Raw genomic sequence first — 20,422 nt, 5'->3', positions numbered from 1 at the left:
CTGAACATCACAACTCATATGTCGTCTGAGTCACGCAGCCACAAACAGAATATCATCTCTGTTGTAGGCACAAGAGAACCAGAAGCTGCAAGCTCTCCTCAAGAAACACAACATCAACTTCTAACCACTGCCCTCCTGATGCCGCTGCAGTTTCTTTTAAACAGTCTCAATGTAAAATCTTTCTATTTCATCATGTTTGTCTGTGGTTTTACCACCTCCTTGCTGTCTCCTCCTTTTCATAGCATCTCGCTTCCTTGTAAATATATACAACTTGTTACATGATGTGAAATCAGATTTAAATAAAGGATTCCAGTGTGCAACTTGGGAAATGGTTTGTTTACTCAATAAAAGACCTTATTTACAGTTTTCACACAGTTTATTGACAATGCAGATGGAGCTACAGTCTGCAGGGGAGAACGGATGGACTTGCTCGGTAGTAGGGGAAGAGGTTGAGGCCTGGGTGCGCTGGAGAGCAGCGGAGCCGCTGTACTGTGAAGTGTGAAGGGTTGCTGCACAGGTGATAGATGTACAAAAGTGATTGTGTTCTGTCCTTATTGTGCGTCCTTTTGCTCAACTTGACAGACAGCTAACAGCTTCAATGATCATCAGACATGGAGAGGTTTCAAAGCTTTTTCTGTCCAATGAACATTTAGTTGTAAAACTGAAAACAAACAAAATGCGTGTGAACATGTGCGAGCAGCGATCCCATGTCCACTGCTCGGTAGTCAGTTACCAAAACCAACATCGGAAGATTTTTCCCTCTCTTTATCAGCAGACCAAGCTACCAGGGACAGATGGATTACATTATTTTTGTCTTATAATGCACCTGCATCTCTGCTGGCAGCAGCCTCTGTTTGTGCCAAACAAGTTTCTAACATTTGGGAAAATACCGGCATAAAGAAGATGGCATCAACCCTGTTGGAAAGAGGAGCATTTGCAACTTCAAGCGACTCACCATCAATGCACTCGGTAAGTGTCACTACTGCTATAAAGTTCTACTTTGTCGTGACTGAGACGTGATTTAAGCTGATGCAGATAATGCTAATGCTAATGAGACGAGCCTGAAGGTTTAACCTCCTGCGGCGTACAAATGAGCCCCAGGTTTTATCTTCTATCTATCCTATGCTCTGCCACGTAAATGTTTGTAAATGACTTCTCTATATAATTTTTCACGCCTGCTACCACACAGTAAGTACAGTATTCATGATGGATGTAGCTTTGCTCTCCCCACCATGACATGGCAGCTGTAATAATCAATGATCATTTAACCATCATGTAGTCTGATGTTGGCATCTGTAGGATATCGGCAGGGAGGATATTTCATTTCCATCATCGAGTTTATTCACCCAACCAGAATGCAAACTTTTTATTTCTGACATCTTCACGTCATGTTTGTAAAACGGGAGCTGTGCAGGATTAATATCTGCAGCTGCAGCCTCTGTGGATGTGGAGGTCTGACTCCTGGTATGATGGATCTGAAAGATATGTTTTATTTTATCTACATGCAGTGAAGACACAGAGGTTAGGGAAAATTGTCTGTGTATAACTGTGTGAAATAAAATGAGTGTTCTTAATATTCTATGTTAATATTTCGGTGTGTGAAAACCTGTTTTATTTGACAAGCTTTAAAAAAAAAAAAAAAAGGAAAGAAAGCACTTTGTGTTGTCTTTGGCATGAAAGTGCTTTATAAAGTTTGATTTGATCTTTTTGTATTACAGTATTTGATTACTCTTAAACTGCAGCTATTTACACCTACAATCTATTTATGTGATGATCTGATATTTTTATAACTTGTATTTGCAGATTTTAGTCCAGCTAATCTCACGCCATGCGCAGCACCAGCGGTCTACTGATGTCTAAAAGTCGATGTTGGAGCAGACTGACCCTACAATGCAGGCGACAACTGGAACACAGCTGTCATCAAGGATTTTCCACCCTCTCTTCAGAAATACAGGTTTGTTGTTTGTTTGATGTGTTATCATTTTCTGTATGTAGAATTAATCAAACACATATACATTCTTAATGGAAGCTAAGAGGCACTTTTATTGCTTGTTCTGATGTCAGTATCTGGTTCTGTGCAGAAAAGGAACCCAGACGACAGCAGTGAAGGTGAGATCTCAGCTCAGTCTGGAGGAAGATGATGATGAAGATGGTGTGGAGGCTTGCTCATCCGGCTCCAGAACCACGAGAGTCCACATAAAACCCAGAAAACTCAGCTACTGTGTTAACAAAATCAATAACTTAAGAGTGAAAATGATTATTATTATTTATTACATTGAAAATGAGCATTGATTTTATTTCTTTACATTTTACATTCAGAAGTCAGATGCATAAATGTGTATATGGTAAAGTTGTGTATTTACTTCAATTCAAATGCTATTGTCCTAAGTGACTGCAGCAAAGTTACTATTTGTTATATGTAATATGAAATGGCAAGAACATATATAATCACCTTTTACAGTTATTTGGCAGTTGATTAGCTTTATTTCTGAATTTTTGGGCATTGAAGAGAAACTTGCCTCTCATTCCCTCCGACACGTAAATGTACATAATCCTGCTCATAAATGTTTCCTGCATTTTGTAATGAAAAAGCATTGAAGCAAACTGGTTCCACGCCAGGGTGTTGGGTCAGACACGGAGGAGTTTGGACCTGCTTTATCCTTCTGAACACATAAGGAAATGAAAAGAGAGATTTTTTTTTCTAAGCACAGTAATAATATTTTGCTGTCTATTTCTGTTGACATGGTCACCGTAACAGAAACAATTAGACCAACATAATAGATGGTAAGTGATGCTGGAATATATAAAACACGAGACATTAGTCAGCAGGAAGGCTGATCAATGATACAAGATATCTGACTTCATGTTATTTATCTGTACAGTAACACAGCAGCCCACATCAGTGGTTGCATCAACCAGAGATCTGTCATGTTGACATAACGACATTTTTCACACTCCTGGCTAATTAATTTAGAAAAACACTTGACAGTAAATAAAACCTCACAAATGTGGCAGGAAGAGAAGCCTCATCAGCTCAGTGACATATCCTAAAATAAAAAAAATAAATAAAGTTTGTAATGCTGAGTGCACTTTGTTTACTTATTTTTTCCACAACAACATAACTTATAAAAGTAAAAGTTTTATAATCTATACGTGGCCTTTCTGCTGGTCTTAGTCCTGATGTGGACGGCTTGGCTGGAGGGGACGAGAACTGTCCCAAAGGTTTTCATGACTTTGTCTCTGTACCAGCACTGGCAGTCACAGCAGTAGCCTGGCATCCTGATCAATACATACATGTATATATAGTTCTTCATAGGTTGTTGTAAAAAAAATATTAAACATAATATTCAAGTTCTGTAACGTCTATAATCATAGCTTTACTGTGTACATGGACTATGACTGTTCTAAGAGATAACTGTGTTGCGACAGATGTGAATAATGTCAGGTTGGAACTCCCGACAGACTTCTTTGCCACAGAAAGCTGTGATGCAACACACACAGTATGTGAAGTTCAGTGTGTCATGCCATGTTTTCGTGTCCTGGCCGTGTGTCCCACAAGGACTTATGAGAATAATATTTCAATTTTATGGAAAGTTGAGCATTTAGACCGCATGGACGACAAATTCCCGGTCCGGAGGTGATAAATCTGGAGTAAAGAAGTGATGAATCATTCTGAAGACGACGTCTGATGTAAAGAAGACCTAGCTTGGTGTTGTCCTATTAAATGGGACAGGGCGGCCATTAGAACTACGGTGATGATGGCTTCTTTTCCCCGTTTACATCTTGTTTTAAAGTGGCTAATCACCTGGATGTTTTTAGCATGGTTATCAGAGATGACTCATGTTTATAGCATCCATCCTTATAGATCTATAGTTTACATAGATTATCACCAGGATGGTTTTAGCATGGTTATGTTGGCAGCAGTTAGCTTCAGCTGATACAGTAGTTGCTCATGCACTAATCTAAACAACACAACGTTTTTTGGGTAATTTGGTTTTACTTTTAGCCTGTTTCACTGTATTAGAAACGTGGTCCTTAATTGTAGGAAGAGAGCCTCCTTTCAGCAGAAGCCTGGTAGCTAACCCCTGTCATGCTGGACCCTGTTTATCCAGCAGTCTGCAGTGAAGTGCCACACAAAAATATTCCAAATCTGTGGCTGCTTCCAAAAACAAACTCCACCCATTGCGGTCAGGCTCTCGTTTCATTCAGAAGATGTGAACAAATGTAGTTTACCCTCACAGTTGAAGAACCATTTCTTGTGCAGCATGTTAGCATTGAGAACGTCCACCATAGCTTTAGCTTCTTCCCTCTTATACTGACCAGTGAAGGTGGGCGTGGCTTTCTCCTTGTGAACGTGCACAACCTAGAGAAAATGGCCATTTACTGAGTCCCGTCCCCGGGACGTCACTAGAATCTCGGAGTAGAAAAAAACTCTCTAAGACGACCCGTTTTTGTCGCTATGGAAACCAAACGGAGAGAGTGCTGGAAACTGAAACATGCGTTTAGGTGATAAAACACGGTGCCGTTAACATGTCTGATGAGTATTCAACACTATAACACTGTAGAAAGCCCAGAAAACTCAACATAGCATAATAGGACCCCCTTAAGTAAATATATGTTTAAAGAAAAAAAAAAGCTTTGTTCTAGAATAAGCTAGTGTATGTAGATCTTCGAACTGATCGAGCAGCGATGAACATTGCTTCCTTCCAGAGGTTCTCAGGCACTTCAAAGTTTAAATCTGTGGCCAGGCTTCTCTGATAAGATCAGAAAAAACCTCAGCAGTAAAGCCATTAACAAATTTGGATACGATCCTCCTGGAATGAGGGGAAGGCAAAATATTCTTGAAAAGGGGGTGTGTTTCGGGTGAGTTGAGTTGTGGGCATCATTCCTTGACACAGTGTCTGAAAGTCCATCCATCCATCCATCTTCTGCCGCTTATCCGGGGTCGGGTCGCGGGGGCAGCAGCCTAAGCAGGGAAGCCCAGACTTCCTTCTCCCCAGCCACATTTGCCAACTCTGCGGGGGGGATCCCGAGGCGTTCCCAGGCCAGCCGAGAGATATAATCCCTCCAGCGTGTTCTGGGTCTTCCCCGGGGTCTCCTCCCAGAGGGACGTGCCTGGAACACCTCACCAGGGAGGTCCAGGAGGCATCCTGACCAGATCCTGACTAGGCTGCGCCTAGAAATTCTGTCCACATCAGTTATGAACAGAATCGGTGGTAACTGCCCAAGAGTTATGTCTGAAGACTGGCAGACCCTAAACCACCATCTTTAGAAGGTTTCCGTAGATGAGCTTTGGATATTCAGTGGGGTTTCCCATATAAAGGGCAGTACTAATGAGTCGTCTTTTTTTCCAGAAGGATCAATTTAAATTCATACACAAATTCTGACATAAGTACAAAGATCTGGGATGGCTGGCCATTTTGATAGCATTCACTTTACCAATCATAGACAGACAGCAACTTCCAGAAGTCAATCTGTCATGATTCTGGTCTACCTCACTGACTCTTGCCTTATTTGGGCAAGCTTCCTACTTACTGCAATTATCATCTATCAACTCCAATCCTATTCACCCATTCAACTCCCTTCTTAACCCCTTAAAGCCTGTTACATCCTCCATGAGACGCAAGAACTGAGTTCTTGTTCTCGAGGCTGCAAGAACAAGAAAAAACGTCTTGTTCGTCAGGTCCATACATACTCCACGAGAAGCAGGTCTGCAGCCAGCGGTGTGTAAAGAACTGTCCTCAAACACGTCCGCGAGAACAAAATGACGTCATTTTCCTCTCGGAGCCTCGAGAACAAGAAAAAAAGTTCTCACTTCTCGTGGAGGATGGAATAGGATTCACAGTTACCCCCCAAAATGCCAAATACGCCTGAAAAAGACAAACCCAAATTAAATTAAATTAAATGCTGTTTATGAACCCTTTGGAGTATATTCAAAAGCATGGTCTCTTTATAAAGATAACACTCTAAAGTTTTACCCTGAGCTTTCAGATGTATTGTAACTGTAAGCAGCATGAAGTTATTGAAGTTGGAACACAAGAAAATTTCAGGTTTGTTCTCTCGTCTGAATTTCTCTTCTACTTTGTCAACATGCTGCTCATGGAGAGATGGAGATATGGACTGGAAAATCAGATGGAGCTGTAGCCTGAAGCCTTTCCTATGATCAGTTAAAGTTTGGTGACAATAGCAGCCGCAATTATTATTCTATGAGGGCTTTACAGTAAGTATGTTCATGCGCTCCCCAAAGTGGCCATTTGGGGTCTCCAAATGCTTATCACCCACCCTATTCATCTTTAATGACCTGTCTACTCTGGGCTTATCGCTGTCCAATAGCCGTGCCCTGCTGGCAGGGTTCACAGGAGCCAAGAAGCTGGTAGCCACATGTTGGAAGCCACCATATGCTCTCTTCAGGCTTAAGCTTGTTACATACTCCACGAGAAGCATGAACTGAGTTCTTGTTCTTGAGGTACAAGAAAAAGCTTCTTTTTTGTCAGATCCATACATACTCCATGAGAAGCACATCTGCTTTTATGTGCCATGAACCCAGTTGTTACCTCCGCCGAGGAGGTATTTTTTCCCGGTGTCTTTTAGCTCAAAAGGTTACAGACGGATTTTTATAAATATTTCAAGAGTTGTTGCAAATGTAAAAATGAAGAACTGAATAAATTTTGGTGATGATCTGGATCATCGTTTGGATCAAGGAATTGTTTAAAAGGATTCTTTAACATTGTGCTTGGTGGAGGTTTCCGCTCTCCCATGTGCTTTTCTAGTTTCATATTTAACGATCAGCTTCGTCCGCGGCGGGGCGGGTCGTGACTGCGGCTGGGTCAGAGTGTTTTATTGTCACATGTAAAAATATTTGTACTTTCTCACCACCTCGATCAGCTGTTTTATTAAAACAATACGTTTTACCTGCAACAGCAAAAAAGCAGCAACTCCAGTTCTTGCTTTTTCTGTGTTAACCACGCCCACTTCAAATGCTCAACCAATTCAGTTGAGCTTTATTTGTCCTTCACCACTTCACAACAATGTTGTCTCAGGACACTTTACATCCACATCATTTCAGGCCAATTCATACATAACCTATAATAGAAACCAACTGACAGCATCGAGTCATGACTTGGATCCAATCCTCCATCCTGAGCTGCACGAGGCGACAGTGGGAAGGAAAAAACTCCCCTTTAACAGGAAGAAAACCTCCGGCAGAACCCGGCTCAGGGAGGGCAGCCATCTGCCTCGACTGGTTGGGGTGGAGAGGACAGGAAAGACAGATCAACATGTACAACTGCACTTATTCAGGAAGACCTGCGGAAAAAAGGAGAAATAAGTTAGAGACGGCAATATTGGCATATATTTATACATTAATATGTTAGAGAAATAGAGCGAGGTACTTCTCAGTGCATCAGGTAACATCCCCATTGCTACATAAGTAATGGATGGCTAGACTACCCATAACTATAAGAGCAATGAGCAGAACCTGGACAGTTGGGTCCCGTACATGCAGACTCCAACTCAGGAGATGCTCATATCCTAACTATAAGAATCATGGAAAAGGAAGGTTTTCAGCTCCATCTTAAAGGTGTGGAGGGAGTCTGCCTCCTGAACCCACGGTGGGAGCTGGTTCCATAAGAGAGGAGCCTGATAGCTAAAGGCCCTTCCTCCCATAGTACTCTTTGAGACTCTGGGAACCACCAGTAAACCTGCAGTCTGAGAGCCAAGTGCTCTATTTGGAATATATGGAACTATAAGATCTTTTATGTACAATGGAGCTTGGTCATGGAGAGCTTTATATGTGAGGAGAAGAATGTTAAACTTTCTCCTGGATTTAACAGGGAGCCAGTGTAGAGAGGCTAAAACTGGTGAAATATGATCTCTCCTGCTAGTCCTCATCAGAACCCTCGCTGCAGCATTTTGGATCAGATGGAGACTTTTCAGGGCATATTTGGGACAACCCATAAATAAGGAATTGCAGTAATCCAGTCTGGAAGTAATAAAGGCATGGACTAATTTTTCTGCATCTCTCTGAGACAAGATGCTCCTAATTATTGCAATATTACGCAGCTGGAAGAAGGTGGTTCTAGAAACCTGTTTTAAATGTGAGCTAAAAGACAAGTCCTGGTCAATAATGACTCCAAGGTTCCTCACAGTGGTACTGGAGGCCAGATTAATGCCATCCAGATTAATTACATAACTGGATCATTTTGTTCTAAGTTCCAAGACCAATCACACAATACTTCTCAGAGCCCCGCAAGAGAAAGTTCTGCCAGCCCGATGTGTTGAGAACTGTCTTCAAACGCGTCCGCGAGAGCAAAATGACGTCATTTTCTTCTCGGAGCCTCGAGAACAAGAAAAAAGTTCTCGCTTCTCGTGGATGTAAAAAGCTTTAGTATCTTATGTATTTGGACATTGTATACTTAGAACTACCCACAGCCCGTGTACATTGAGAGCAAGAATCGACTATTGAAATGTGAAATGCTGTCTTTGTGAAACTTAAAAATCTGTTTGGTTAAAAGCCACCAAACCTGCTATGTTATTGTGTCTAAGTCCCTGAGGTATGGGGTGGGTTGATTGTGTGCCTTTGTTTACTTCCTTTTTGTTATTATTTCAGTGCTGAAGCTGCTGATCGCGTGCAATACTTTTATTACTTTCTATGTTTATTTGGTTTTAGCAATCCCTTTTATGTTCCAATTACCAGTGTACCTGCTTTAACTTTTACAGCAGGATTGCTTGTTTTCTTGTTTACTTGTCATTTTTATTTTCCTTTTGTAAAATTTGTGAAAAAATAAAAATTTGATCACAAAAACTTTTTCAGCAAAGAAGCTAGAAATGATGAGTTACCTTAAAACAGACGCCGGGAGATCATGCTGCCCTTGCTCCTTGACCTTTTTCACTGCTACGTCCATGTCACAAAGCATAAACTTACCCATTTTTTTATTACAGAGTTTGGTATTTGAGGAATCATTTGAATAATAGCTGTTGCTATGGATACTATTTATTCGAACTCGGAAGAGGCAGGTTTGGACTCAGTCCGAGTCTGGCAGATCTGTCTTGGATCATCCCTGTATTAATATTTGGTGAAACTAATGAATCACTTAAAGTTGCTCTATGATGCTATGTCTAGTTTTCTGAGCTTTCTACAGTGTTATAGTGTTGAATACTTATCAGACATGTGAGCGATGCCTTTTTATTTTATCACATGTTTGAGTTTTTCAGCACTCTCTACGTTTGGTTTCCAAGGTGACGGAAACAATTCGTTTTAGAGAGTTTTTATCTACTTTGAAATTTTAGTTACGTCCCGGGGGAGGGACTCAGTGGTCATCTTCTTTAGGTTGTGTACGTTCATGAGAAGAAAGCCACGCCCACCTTCACTGGTCAGTGTAACTACTCCTAGCAGTTGACCAATCAGACGCAGCCTGCAGGAAAGAGGGCGTAGATTTCTCTGTTGGCTTGTTTCTGGCAGAGGCTGATCTGAGAGGATCAATACAAGATGAATGAAGGGGTTTGTGAAAAATGATTATTTATTGCCCTTCAGAACTTGAATATTAAAATAACTTAGAAATGAGCATCATAGAGACACTAAGTTATTGAAATTGGAAAAAGTAGTTGTCAGTGATGGATGGGTGTTGCTGCAGGGTGAAATGGAGTGGAGGAGGACTGGATGAAGCTGACCGAAGAAAATCACCAGTATGAAGTTGCTGGAAATGGAGCATAGCTTTCGTCAGCCATCTTTCTCCTCAATGACTTTTCTGGGCAATGAGAGGTGTTGGTTGGTCAATTTAAAAAAATAACCAATAATATCAGTGTTTCTGTATGTTCTTGATTGGAAGCGGGGAAAACTCCCATTATATAATTAAGACTGGCTAGGAAACGTGATCCTGCCAATATGAGGGAGGTTTAGCTGGCAGCAGGAGTTGGTGGTCCACGGGAAGGAGGACAGGTAATGGTGGTTCGGAGAACATTGTCTATCAGCGAACATTTCCTGAAGGTTAGCTGTGACCTTCAGGCCTTCAGGCAACATGTTCAGATCATTGCACAATGACCTTTCAGCAACCTTTCGGAGACATCCCCCCAAATATCCAGAGAACATTGGCTGATTAGTGCACAACGATTTTCTAGCAACCTTTAAGGAACCTTCTGGGAAAGACAATCTTGAAGTGACATTTATGGAAAGCTCCAAACACATCCTTTAAAGATAGTAGTTTAACATTTAGGTGACCTTCTGTGACGTTCCTGGAAGGCTGCCTGAAGAGCATGATATGTTGGGGGAGTAGTTACTATTGGTTTGTGAAACATGTAGGCTACAGACCAAAGCAATGAAGTGCACATGATTTGAGTTTATTGTTAAAATAATAAGAATAATAAAATGTCAGAATGCTGGTAAAATCTGAGCAAGAGTTTCTTGGAGTGGTCAGTGCTGACAGAAGCTTAAAGAGATTGATCCAGCACAGTCTGAGGTGGTCGGAACCACCTCAGCAGTAGCAACACCAGGCAGGTGTGGCATGGGATCTAACACAACCCCAATTACAAGCCCACGACCTCTCAGTGGCTGATGGGAATGACTGGCTGGCTGAGGCGCTCAATGTCTATTTTGCTTGCTTCATGATGGAGCTACTGGAAGCCGCATTCCTCCTCTCAGCCCAACCAGATCCTCAGACTGAAGGAGTATGCGCTTCAGTGCACACTGAGAGGTGTGAACCCAAGGAAAGTTATTGGACCTGATGGTGTACCTGGACGAGTACTTAAGACCTGTGCAAACCAGCTGACTGTTTTTACCAGGATTTTCAACCAGTCGTTTGAAAATCCAAAGAATGACTGGTTGAACTGCTTTTGTTCTTCTACCACTGCTCTGTCCCACCCTGCCTGAAGTCCTCAGTGACTGTCCCTCTGCCAAAAGAGACGACCAGCACCAGTCTAATGGACTATTGTCCAGTGGCACTCAAATAAAAACAGGGAGCTCAGGGAATCCAGTTCAGATGGCTTCACAGGGCTGAATGCTCAAGCAACAAAAGGACTGGCAGCCGGCTCCAGATATGCTCCAGGAGAAGATTGCTGATTCCCTGCAGCTGTGTAGGAAAGCGCAGCGCCGTACTACATGTACAGCATATGTTGCCACGTGGCTCTGCTCCATCCAGTCTGTAACTAGGAGGGAAGCTAGTTGGAGCTAGTTGTTGCAAATGTAGATGTGGTCGAGTTGAAAGAGCTGCAAGAAGCAATAAAAGTGCTCCCACATCAAGGCAGCAGTCACTAACCGAAGCATTAGTTCTCAACAATATGAACGAATGTCAAACAGATGGATTGAAATTACAAACACAATAGGCTGTCATACAGCAAAAGACATGGCTGCCATTGCTACTGTGGAGTGCAAAGGGTTTTTATACCTCATGAAAACTGTCAACAAGATGTACGGCCTGCCATCGTAGACTGTGACTCCCAGCATGTACAGAGCGGAGAGAGAAACGGTCGCTGCAGAATTAAGATACGTTCAGCAGGTTGCAGTCACATTCGATCTCTGGAGCAGTCGCGCGATAGATCCGTACATCCGTCTGAAGTCTAGTAGTTATCGGCCATTTGTTGTTTTGAGGTGAACTGCTCAAAATATTGATAGTTCCTTGAGGCCATGCCGCCCAGCCCTACCACCAAGAGAAAGGAGCTCATCTTAAAAAACAGACATTCAGCCACTATTCATGGAGTGGGTCCCCATTTTCCAATTCCTGGGCATTCCGATTTAAGCGTCCTGACCTGGAGCACCAACACCACTGCAGTGGTTAAAAAGGCCCAGCAGAGACTCTTCTTCTTGAGACTTCTGAAAAAGAATCAGATGCCACCAAAACTGATTTTGTTCTTCTACCCCTGCTCTGTAAAGTCTGTGCTGACTTAATGTAGAGGTGTGTGGTATGCAAGCTGGACAGCAGCGCAGAGAAAACTACTCCAGAAGGAGATCGCCACATCCCAGAAAATCATTGACCGCCCTCTCCCTTCTCTAGACCTAGACAAACTGGACACCTTTCAGTGCCTCATGAAAGCACATGATCAAGAACAGTGTGAGATTAATGGCATTAGCACTCACCAATGCTCAACGTGCTACTATATATGTATATATATATATATATATATATATATATACATACACTACTCACAAAAAGTTAGGGATATTTGGCTTTCAGGTGAAATTTATGGAAAATGCAATATGTTCATGTTACAGTGATATAATATCATAAAAGTAAGACATTTAAGTAGAAGGATGCACTACTGATTTCCTCATCTCAAAAAATTCATTCAACACAAAAGGTAACAACAATGGTAGTTACACCACAACAAAAAATGTGAACGTCTCAATATCTGGCCATGTGCCCTTGAGCATCAATTACAGCTTGACAACGACGTCTCATGCTGTTCACAAGGCAACTTATTGCCTGCTGAGGCATGGCATCCCACTCTTCTTGAAGGGCAGCCCTCAGGTCATTGAGGTTCTGGGGTGCAGGGTCTCGAGCCTCTACACGACGGCTCAGCTGATCCCACAGGTTTTCAATGGGATTCAGGTCTGGAGAGAGTGCAGGCCGTTCCATTTGAGGTACACCAGTCTCCAACAGCCGTTCCCTGATGATGCGGCCTCGATGAGCAGGAGCATTGTCGTCCATGAAGATGAAATTAGGCCTGTGCTGTTCATGTAGGGGCACAATCACTGGATTAATGATGTTATTCAGGTAGTATGGGCTTGTCACTGTACCATTCACAAAGTGTAGGGCAGTTCTGTACCAAGTGGACACCCCTGCCCACACTGTAACACCGCCACCACCAAAAGCTGGCCTGGTGACAACAGTGGCTGATGCATAGCGCTCTCCCTGACGTCTCCAACATCGTTGCCGGCCATCATTTCTGCTCAGTGTGAATCAACTTTCATCAGAGAACAGCACTGAGGCCCACTGGTTCCTCGTCCAGCGTAAATGCTCCCTGGCCCATGCAAGACGATGATGCCTGTGCCTGGTGGTGTGGTCAGGTACCCGTGCAGGTCGTCTAGCACGCAGACCACGCTGATGGAAACGGTTTGGAATGGTCTGACGTGACACTTGGGTGCCTCTCGCCTCTCTTAAACGTGCCTGGAGTTGAGTGGCATTCATCATCCGCTTTCTCAGGGCAGTGTTCACAATGTAGCGGTCATCAGCACGGGATGTGGCCAAAGGACGTCCACTTCTAGGCCTTTCTGTGACTCTTCCAGTCTCTCCATATCTCTGTTGCAACCTGCTGATGACACTCTGTGACACTCCAAGCTCAGTGGCCACTTCTGTCTGAGAACGTCCTGTTTGAAGCATGGCAATGGCAAGGGACTGTTGTTCCATTGTTAGGTGTCGTCTTGGTCTCATGATGTCAAAATGTGAACAGCATGATGAGGACAACTGTTTAAACACCAGCTCTAATTGAACCAGGACATTTATTGGTCAATTCAAGGATCACACACCTGCCGTGATTTTTGCCGTTAAGCTCCTTGTTAGAGAACAGCAACTTGTGCAAAATTTATTGAAACATTTAACAGTTGGACATGTGCATTTAAAAGCTTAGAGAAGATCACATTAAGTTCACCTGTACAGGTTTGAATGCATTTTAGGCTTGTTGTGAAATTTCCCCCAAAAGCTGAATATCCCTAACTTTTTCTGAATAGTGTGTGTATATATATATATATATATATATATATATATATATTCTTGTTTAACTTTTCCTTTAATTTCTCTTTTAGCACTGTGAAGGTTTGGTCTTCCAATTTTGTTCTACGACGTATAATGACAATAAAGGTCTATTCTATTCTATTCTTTTTTATTCTAAGATGTTGGAGAGAGATATGAATGAAAAGGAAAAAATAAAAATGAAAATGAAAAATAATTTATTAATCCCCAAAGGGAAAATCAATATTGTAGTATATAATAATAATTATCTTGATCTTCTGTATCTTTCAGTCTTGCATTGGACCTGAAGAAGCCTCTCATTGAACACACTTTGTTGTTTCATCACTGTGTTGTGGAGAGGGTGTGAAGAATCCTCCATCATCTTCATCAGCTTGTGCAGCATTCTTCTTTGGACAATCAGCTCCAGCGGCTCCAGAGTTACTCCAAGCACAGAAGCAGCTTTCTGGATCAGTTTGTTGATTCTCTTCAAGTCTCTGGTTCTGATGCTACTACCCCAGCAGATGCTGCAAAGCTGACTGCACTCTCCACAACAGACTTATAGAAGATATGCAACATCTTGGTGCAGACGTTAAACCATCTCAGCTTCCTTAAGAAGTACAGTCTGCTCTGACCTTTCTTGTAGATGTAGTCAGTGTTGCATTTCCAGTCCAGTTTGTTGTCCAGCTGAACTCCAAGATACTTGTATTCCTCCACCACCTCCACCTCCTCTCCCAGGATGGAAACAGTGCTTTGTTTATTCTTCTTCCTCCTGAAGTCAACAATCATCTCTTTTGTTTTGCTGCTATTTAATATGAGATGATTGTCACCGCACCATTTAACAAACTGACTGACCAGTTCTCTGTACTCTGCTTCTTGTCCATCCCTGATACACCCCACAACTGCAGAGTCATCAGAGTATTTCTGCAGATGACAGGACTCAGAGTTGTACTGGAAGTCTGAGGTGTACAGAGTGAAGAGGAATGGCCAGAGTACAGTTCCTTGTGGTGCACCAGTGCTGCTGACCTCCATCTCAGACACACAACCTTTCAGTCTCACAAACTGGGGTCTGTTTGTGAGGTAGTCATAGATCCAGGTGGTTGTGGAGGTATCCACCTGGAATTTATGGAGCTTCTCACATAACAAAGCAGGCTGAATGGTATTAAAAGCACTGAGAAATGAAAGAACATGACCCTCAGAGTGCTGCCTGAATGGTCCAGATGAGAGTGTGCTCTCTGGAGCAGGTATATGATGGCATCTTCAACCCCAAGTCCATTACGATATGCAAACTGGAATGGGTCCTGAAAGGTGTTTACTTGCTTGTTGAGGTGAGCCAGTAAGAGTCTCTCCAGGACTTTCATGATGTGAGATGTCAGGGCAACTGGTCTGTAGTCACTTGGTTCAGCTGGTTGTGTTTTTTTAGGCACTGGAACAAGGCAGGAGGTTTTCCACAGCACTGGGACTCTATTTTGTCTCAGACTGGTGTTGAAAAGGTGCTGGAGAATCGGACATAGTTGTTCTGAGCAGGTCTTGAGAACTCTGGGACTGACACCATCTGGACCTGCAGCCTTGTTCTGGTTCAGTTTCTCAAGTTGCTTCTTAACCTGATTGCAGGAGACAAACAAGGTGGAGGTCTCAGGATGTCCTGATGTGGAGGGAGATGAAGCTGTGTTCTGGTCCATGACTGAGCTGCAGGGTGACAGATTGGAGGCGTGACAGGAAAGCAGTGGGCTTATGGAGGGTGTGTGGTCTGTTGGGCTGGAGGTAGGGGGTGAACTGAACCTGTTGAAGAATATGTTCAGCTCATTAGCTCTGTCCAGACCTCCATCAGGCTGGTCCCCCTTTAACTTGAAGCCGGTGATCTTCTTCATTCCAGACCACACATCCCTCAGGTTATTCTGCTGGAGCTGACTTTCTAACTTCTTCCTGTAGTCCTCCTTGCACTTCTTAGTTTGGGTTTTAAGTTGTTTTTGTGTTGCCCTCAATAACTCCCTGTCTCCATCCCTGAAGGCTTTCTTTTTGATGTTCAGCAGCTTTTTCAGGTCACTGGTGATCCAGGGTTTGTTATTGGGGAAGCACCTCACTGTTCTTGTTGGGACGATGCTGTCCACACAGAAGTTTATGTAATCTGTCACACACTCAGTCATGGCGTTGATGTCGTCTCCATGAGGTTCACAGAGGACGTTCCAGTCTGTAGCCTCAAAGCCTCCTCTAAGAGCATCTTCAGCTTCAGCAGACCAGATTTTGATAGTCTTTGTGATGACTGGTTGCTGCTGAACGATGGGCTTGTAGGTGGAGGTGAGAAGAACCAGATTATGGTCAGATCTTCCTAAAGGAGGCAGGGCAGAACAACTGGATCCATTATTCATATTTGCATAAAATAAGTCCAACATCTTATTTTCTCTGGTGGAGCAGCTGACAAACTGCTGGAATGTTGGTAGAGTTGCAGAGAGGGAGACGTTGTTAAAGTCTCCGGAGATCACCATGAATGAGTTTGGATGCTGTGTTTGTAGCCGAGCAACGACGGAGCTGATGACGTCACAGGCTGTGTCTGGTGCGGTACCAGGTATTATATAAACCGCTACCAGAATAACACAGGTAAACTCTCTGGGTAAATAATATGGACGGAAGCTCACAGCTAACAGTTCCATGTCCCTTGTGCATATCTTCTCCTTGACAGTAACATGTCCAGGATGACACCAACGCTGGTTAACCAGCACTGCAATTCCACCACCCTTTAGCTTTCCGCTGTGTTGTCTACTGCGGTCTGCACGGACCGTTTTAAAGCCCGGTACAGACACATTACAGTCAGGGATGTGTTCATGCAGCCATGTCTCGGTGAATTACATAATACTGCACTCTCTGTATTCTTTCTGAAACCTTGTTAGCATCTCCAGCTCGTCCGTTTTGTTAGCTAGCGATCTCACATTACCCATGAGGACGGTCGGGAGAAATGGTTTAAATCTCCATTGCTTTCTTCACTCTCTGACTCCCGCTCTGCATCCTCTTCTCTTTCTTTTCAACTCTATCGGGATTTGATGTGTTGTTTCACTGATAATCCTGATTTGGGAGAGATTAATCAGTTGATCCCGATTGTAAACAAGTCTTTCGTTGCCATGGAGACTCATCATAACAAGTCTTGAAAGAGTCAAAAATATGCTGAAAAATCTTCCTTGCAGCACACCCTCCGAACCGGCTGGAGACAACCAAGATGGCGGAGTGAGCAGTTGAGTCTTCTGCAGGGTCTGATTAAACTTTTCATTTTCACATCCAAACTTGTTTTTTTCTATTGAAAAAATAGAAAAAAAAAGCAACTAACCTACAAGTAACTGAAGAGACTTTAAACCCTTTTAGACAAACTGTTGAACTTTTAAGATTGTAACTGCACCGGCCCGGTATTTTCTATTCATCGGAATGATGGCTAACCTCAAACAAGCTAACATTATCGACCATGATTACGGAAATACAGCACAGAGTGAAACTAGCGGAGAAGACAAAGCAGTCGAAATGGAGCATTCTTTTGACAAATCTGAGGACAACAGTACTCCGGTAAACAGCCCGAAACCTAAAAAGAAAGAGATGAGAAACCAACTAAATTCATCAAAGCTATTCAGTCACTTATGACGAGATTTGATGGCTTGGATGATAAACTGGAAAACATTGAAGCGAAGATGGATAACGTACAACAAACTCTGAAAAAGTTTGATGTTCTAGAGAAGCCATTAAATGAATCTACAGATATAAAAAAACAAAGCTAACATGGAAAAACTACTGAGAAAAGTTGAGCACCTAGAAACAGAAAACAAATCCCTGAAGGAGAAGGCACTGGAATCTCCAGGGACAAGAGGAGATGGAACCTCAGGCTCATGGGATTCCCTGCAAAGGAGAACGAAAACATCAGAGATGTCGTCATAGGTATCCTCATGCGAGTGGTACCAATGTCTGTTGAGGAGCTCGCCATAACGTTGATATAGTCCATAGTCTGGGAATACGAGGCGCCGGGAATAACACGCCAAGACCCATCATTATGCAGTTCGTCACGCGCATGGTGAAAGAGGAAGAATGGTCCAAGTCCAGGGATGCCAGAGTGTGCAAAGAGTTGAAGATCACCTTTAGGCTGGATTACTCCAAGGAAGATCGGGAGGCAAGAGGGAAACTGTGGCCTCTGTGGAGAAAGCCAGACGTCATGGTAAGAAGGCATATCTAAAGGAGGGATATGCCATCATCGACGGGAAAAAGATCTTTCCATGTTGAGGAAATTATATTGATTGGGGGTTTTTTTCCCTTTACATGATAAAAAAAAGAGAGAAAAAAGGAACTCCAACATGATGATTGAACTTTATATTTTACACTGGGAAAGAGAGGGGAAGAAAGAGGGGAAAGAAGAAGAAAAGGGAAGAAAATATGTTTTCTAAAAATGTAGGCATTGATTGAGCCCTGATTTATTTGGACATAAGTACTCCTTCCTGCATCTGTAACGATCCAGGAGCATATAGACAAGATACTTTTTATTTCTACTGTTCCATGTCACTTTTGTTTACTTCTTTAAATGTTAGAGGTTTGAAAAATGTTACAAAGCACAAGGCACTCGTTTTGTTCTGTAAGGAATTTAAGACAAATGTATCATTTTTACAGGAAACACATTGGAGTACAGCAGATGAAGCTTATTGGAAACAGCAATGGGGAACACTGTGCTATATTCTCATGGTACAAATCATTCAGTAGGAGTCATGATACTTTTTAACAAGTTTTCTCGGAAACCAATCATTTAGGGGATAGAGAAGGACACTGGCTGATTGCAGCGATAGACTGGTGTGAACAAACTATTATTATCCTGTCAATTTATCGCTATGATAACAAAACACAAAATAGAAATATGTTTGAAAAACTGGGTAGGCTGGTGACAGAATGGAAAGCTACTTATATAACTGATAAAATTATAGGAGGGGATTTTAATATTGTTCCAAACTTATGGTTAGATAGGCGACCTCCGAGGTGTCTATGCAGCCAGAAAACAATGAAGTGTTTTACAATTTCTGCATAGAGACAAACACAATTTGATTACTGGAGATTAAATAACCCTGCAAAGTTGGAAGATACTTGGATTAGTGCTGCAAATGGTAACCAAAGGTCAAGACTGGATTACTGGCTTATTTCGCATTCACTTAACAATATAGTTCAGAAATGTGAGATTCATGCATCTCCACTCCCTGATGATTGTTTAATAAGCTTGTCTCTGTCAAATACCAAACTAAGCCCTTCCTGCAATATTTGGAAATTTAATAATAGTCTCTTAGTAAATAATGACTTTTGTAAGCAAATAAAGACTCTCGCAGACAAAGTAAAATATATAGAAATGTCAAACAAAGGTAAATGGGAATGGTTTAAATTTGAAATTAAAAGGTTGGCGATTAAAATAGGTAAAACCAAGGCTAAAATAAGCAAAATTAAGCAAAATGAAATTTTAAGAAAGATTCATTTACTCTGTGAAAAAGCTAACATTTCAGAGAAAGAGAAAGCTGAATTAAACTCCCTTCAAAAACAACTTGATGAAATCGATCTAGAAAAAGCAAACGGAGCTTTTGCTCAATCCAGGGCGAAAGAAAGGAAGGCAAAAAAAACCCCAACATATTTATTTGGTTTAGAAAAATTTAGACAAACAAGAAGAATTGATAAATTAAAAAATGATAACTCGCTCATAGAAGACCCAGATTTGATACAAGAGGAGATTAAACTTTTCTACTCTTAACTTTTATATAGATCAAGCTTTAAAAAAGAAGACTGAGTATTTTTTAATGTCTATAAAGGATATCAAAATGATAGAAAATGACGACAAACATGTAGAGGCTCAAATTAATATTCAAAAAATGCCTTGAAAGAAAATGAGTAATGGAAAGTCACCTGGAATTTATTGGCTAACCACAGAATTCTTACAATCCTTTTGGCAGGAGAGCAAAGAATTAATATTAAATGTATTTATCGATTGTATTGTCGAAGGATGTCTTACTCCGCCAATGAAAACCGGTATAATACCATTAATCCCAAAACCAATCGCCTAGGATCACCTAGGATTAATATAACACATGGAACATGTCATGGATGCCCGATTCGTCCAAAACTATTCATTTTATGCACACAGTTACTGGCATACTGTATAATAAGTCACCCAGGCTTCCAAGGCATCAGTTTGCAGATGACAGTGTTGAAAGATAAATGCCTTGGAAATGCCTTGAAAATTATCTCAGTTTTTTCCAAAGCTTTCATTTAAACATAAAAGTGAAATACTAGCATTATACGAGTGTACAGACAAAGAAATGTCAATCCCTGTAAAAAAGAAGTTAAATACCTTTGTGTTAAACTAATCAATGATGAAAAACGAAGAGCTGAACATAAAAGGAAAAATAGACCAATTGCAAATATCTTTGAATCATTGGCTCACCAGAGATCTGTCCATTTCTGTACGTAATATCCTGTCCAAAGTAGACTTATATATCCATGCCAGTCTCTGTCCATTACACCAAAGAATGTCAGAAAGGTCAACTCTATCATTTATAAATTTATCTGAAAAAACAAGACCCATTATGTTTGAAAATAAAAAAGAATACAACACAGGAGGTATTAAAACAGTGGACTTTGAGGAAATGGTCGCAACGTTTAAATTAAAATGGTTGAAAGGCTTCATGTTGAAGCCAGATTCAGTCTGGTTTCACATCCATCTTTAAAATGTTTGGAGGGATCCACTTTCTACTGCAATGTGATTTAGAAAC

The 20,422-nt window shown here is 41.8% G+C and overlaps 1 protein-coding gene across 2 annotated transcripts in view; it reads left to right on the top strand.

The window, feature by feature from the left end:
* The window catches only part of hvcn1 (hydrogen voltage-gated channel 1), a 56,087-nt gene extending 55,860 nt beyond the window's left edge, over positions 1-227 (top strand). For both annotated transcript variants that reach the window (XM_079263889.1, XM_079263888.1), the window contains one exon: positions 68-227. In XM_079263889.1, the coding sequence (XP_079120015.1) occupies positions 68-124 (57 nt within the window). In that variant the 3' untranslated portion in view covers positions 125-227. The remainder of the gene's footprint in view (positions 1-67) is intronic.
* Positions 228-20,422: the final 20,195 nt, after the last annotated feature.

Source organism: Telmatherina bonti (assembly GCF_933228915.1).
Source record: "Telmatherina bonti genome assembly, chromosome: 24".
NCBI lineage: Eukaryota > Metazoa > Chordata > Actinopteri > Atheriniformes > Telmatherinidae > Telmatherina > Telmatherina bonti.
This window is presented reverse-complemented; position numbering and strand designations above follow the sequence as displayed.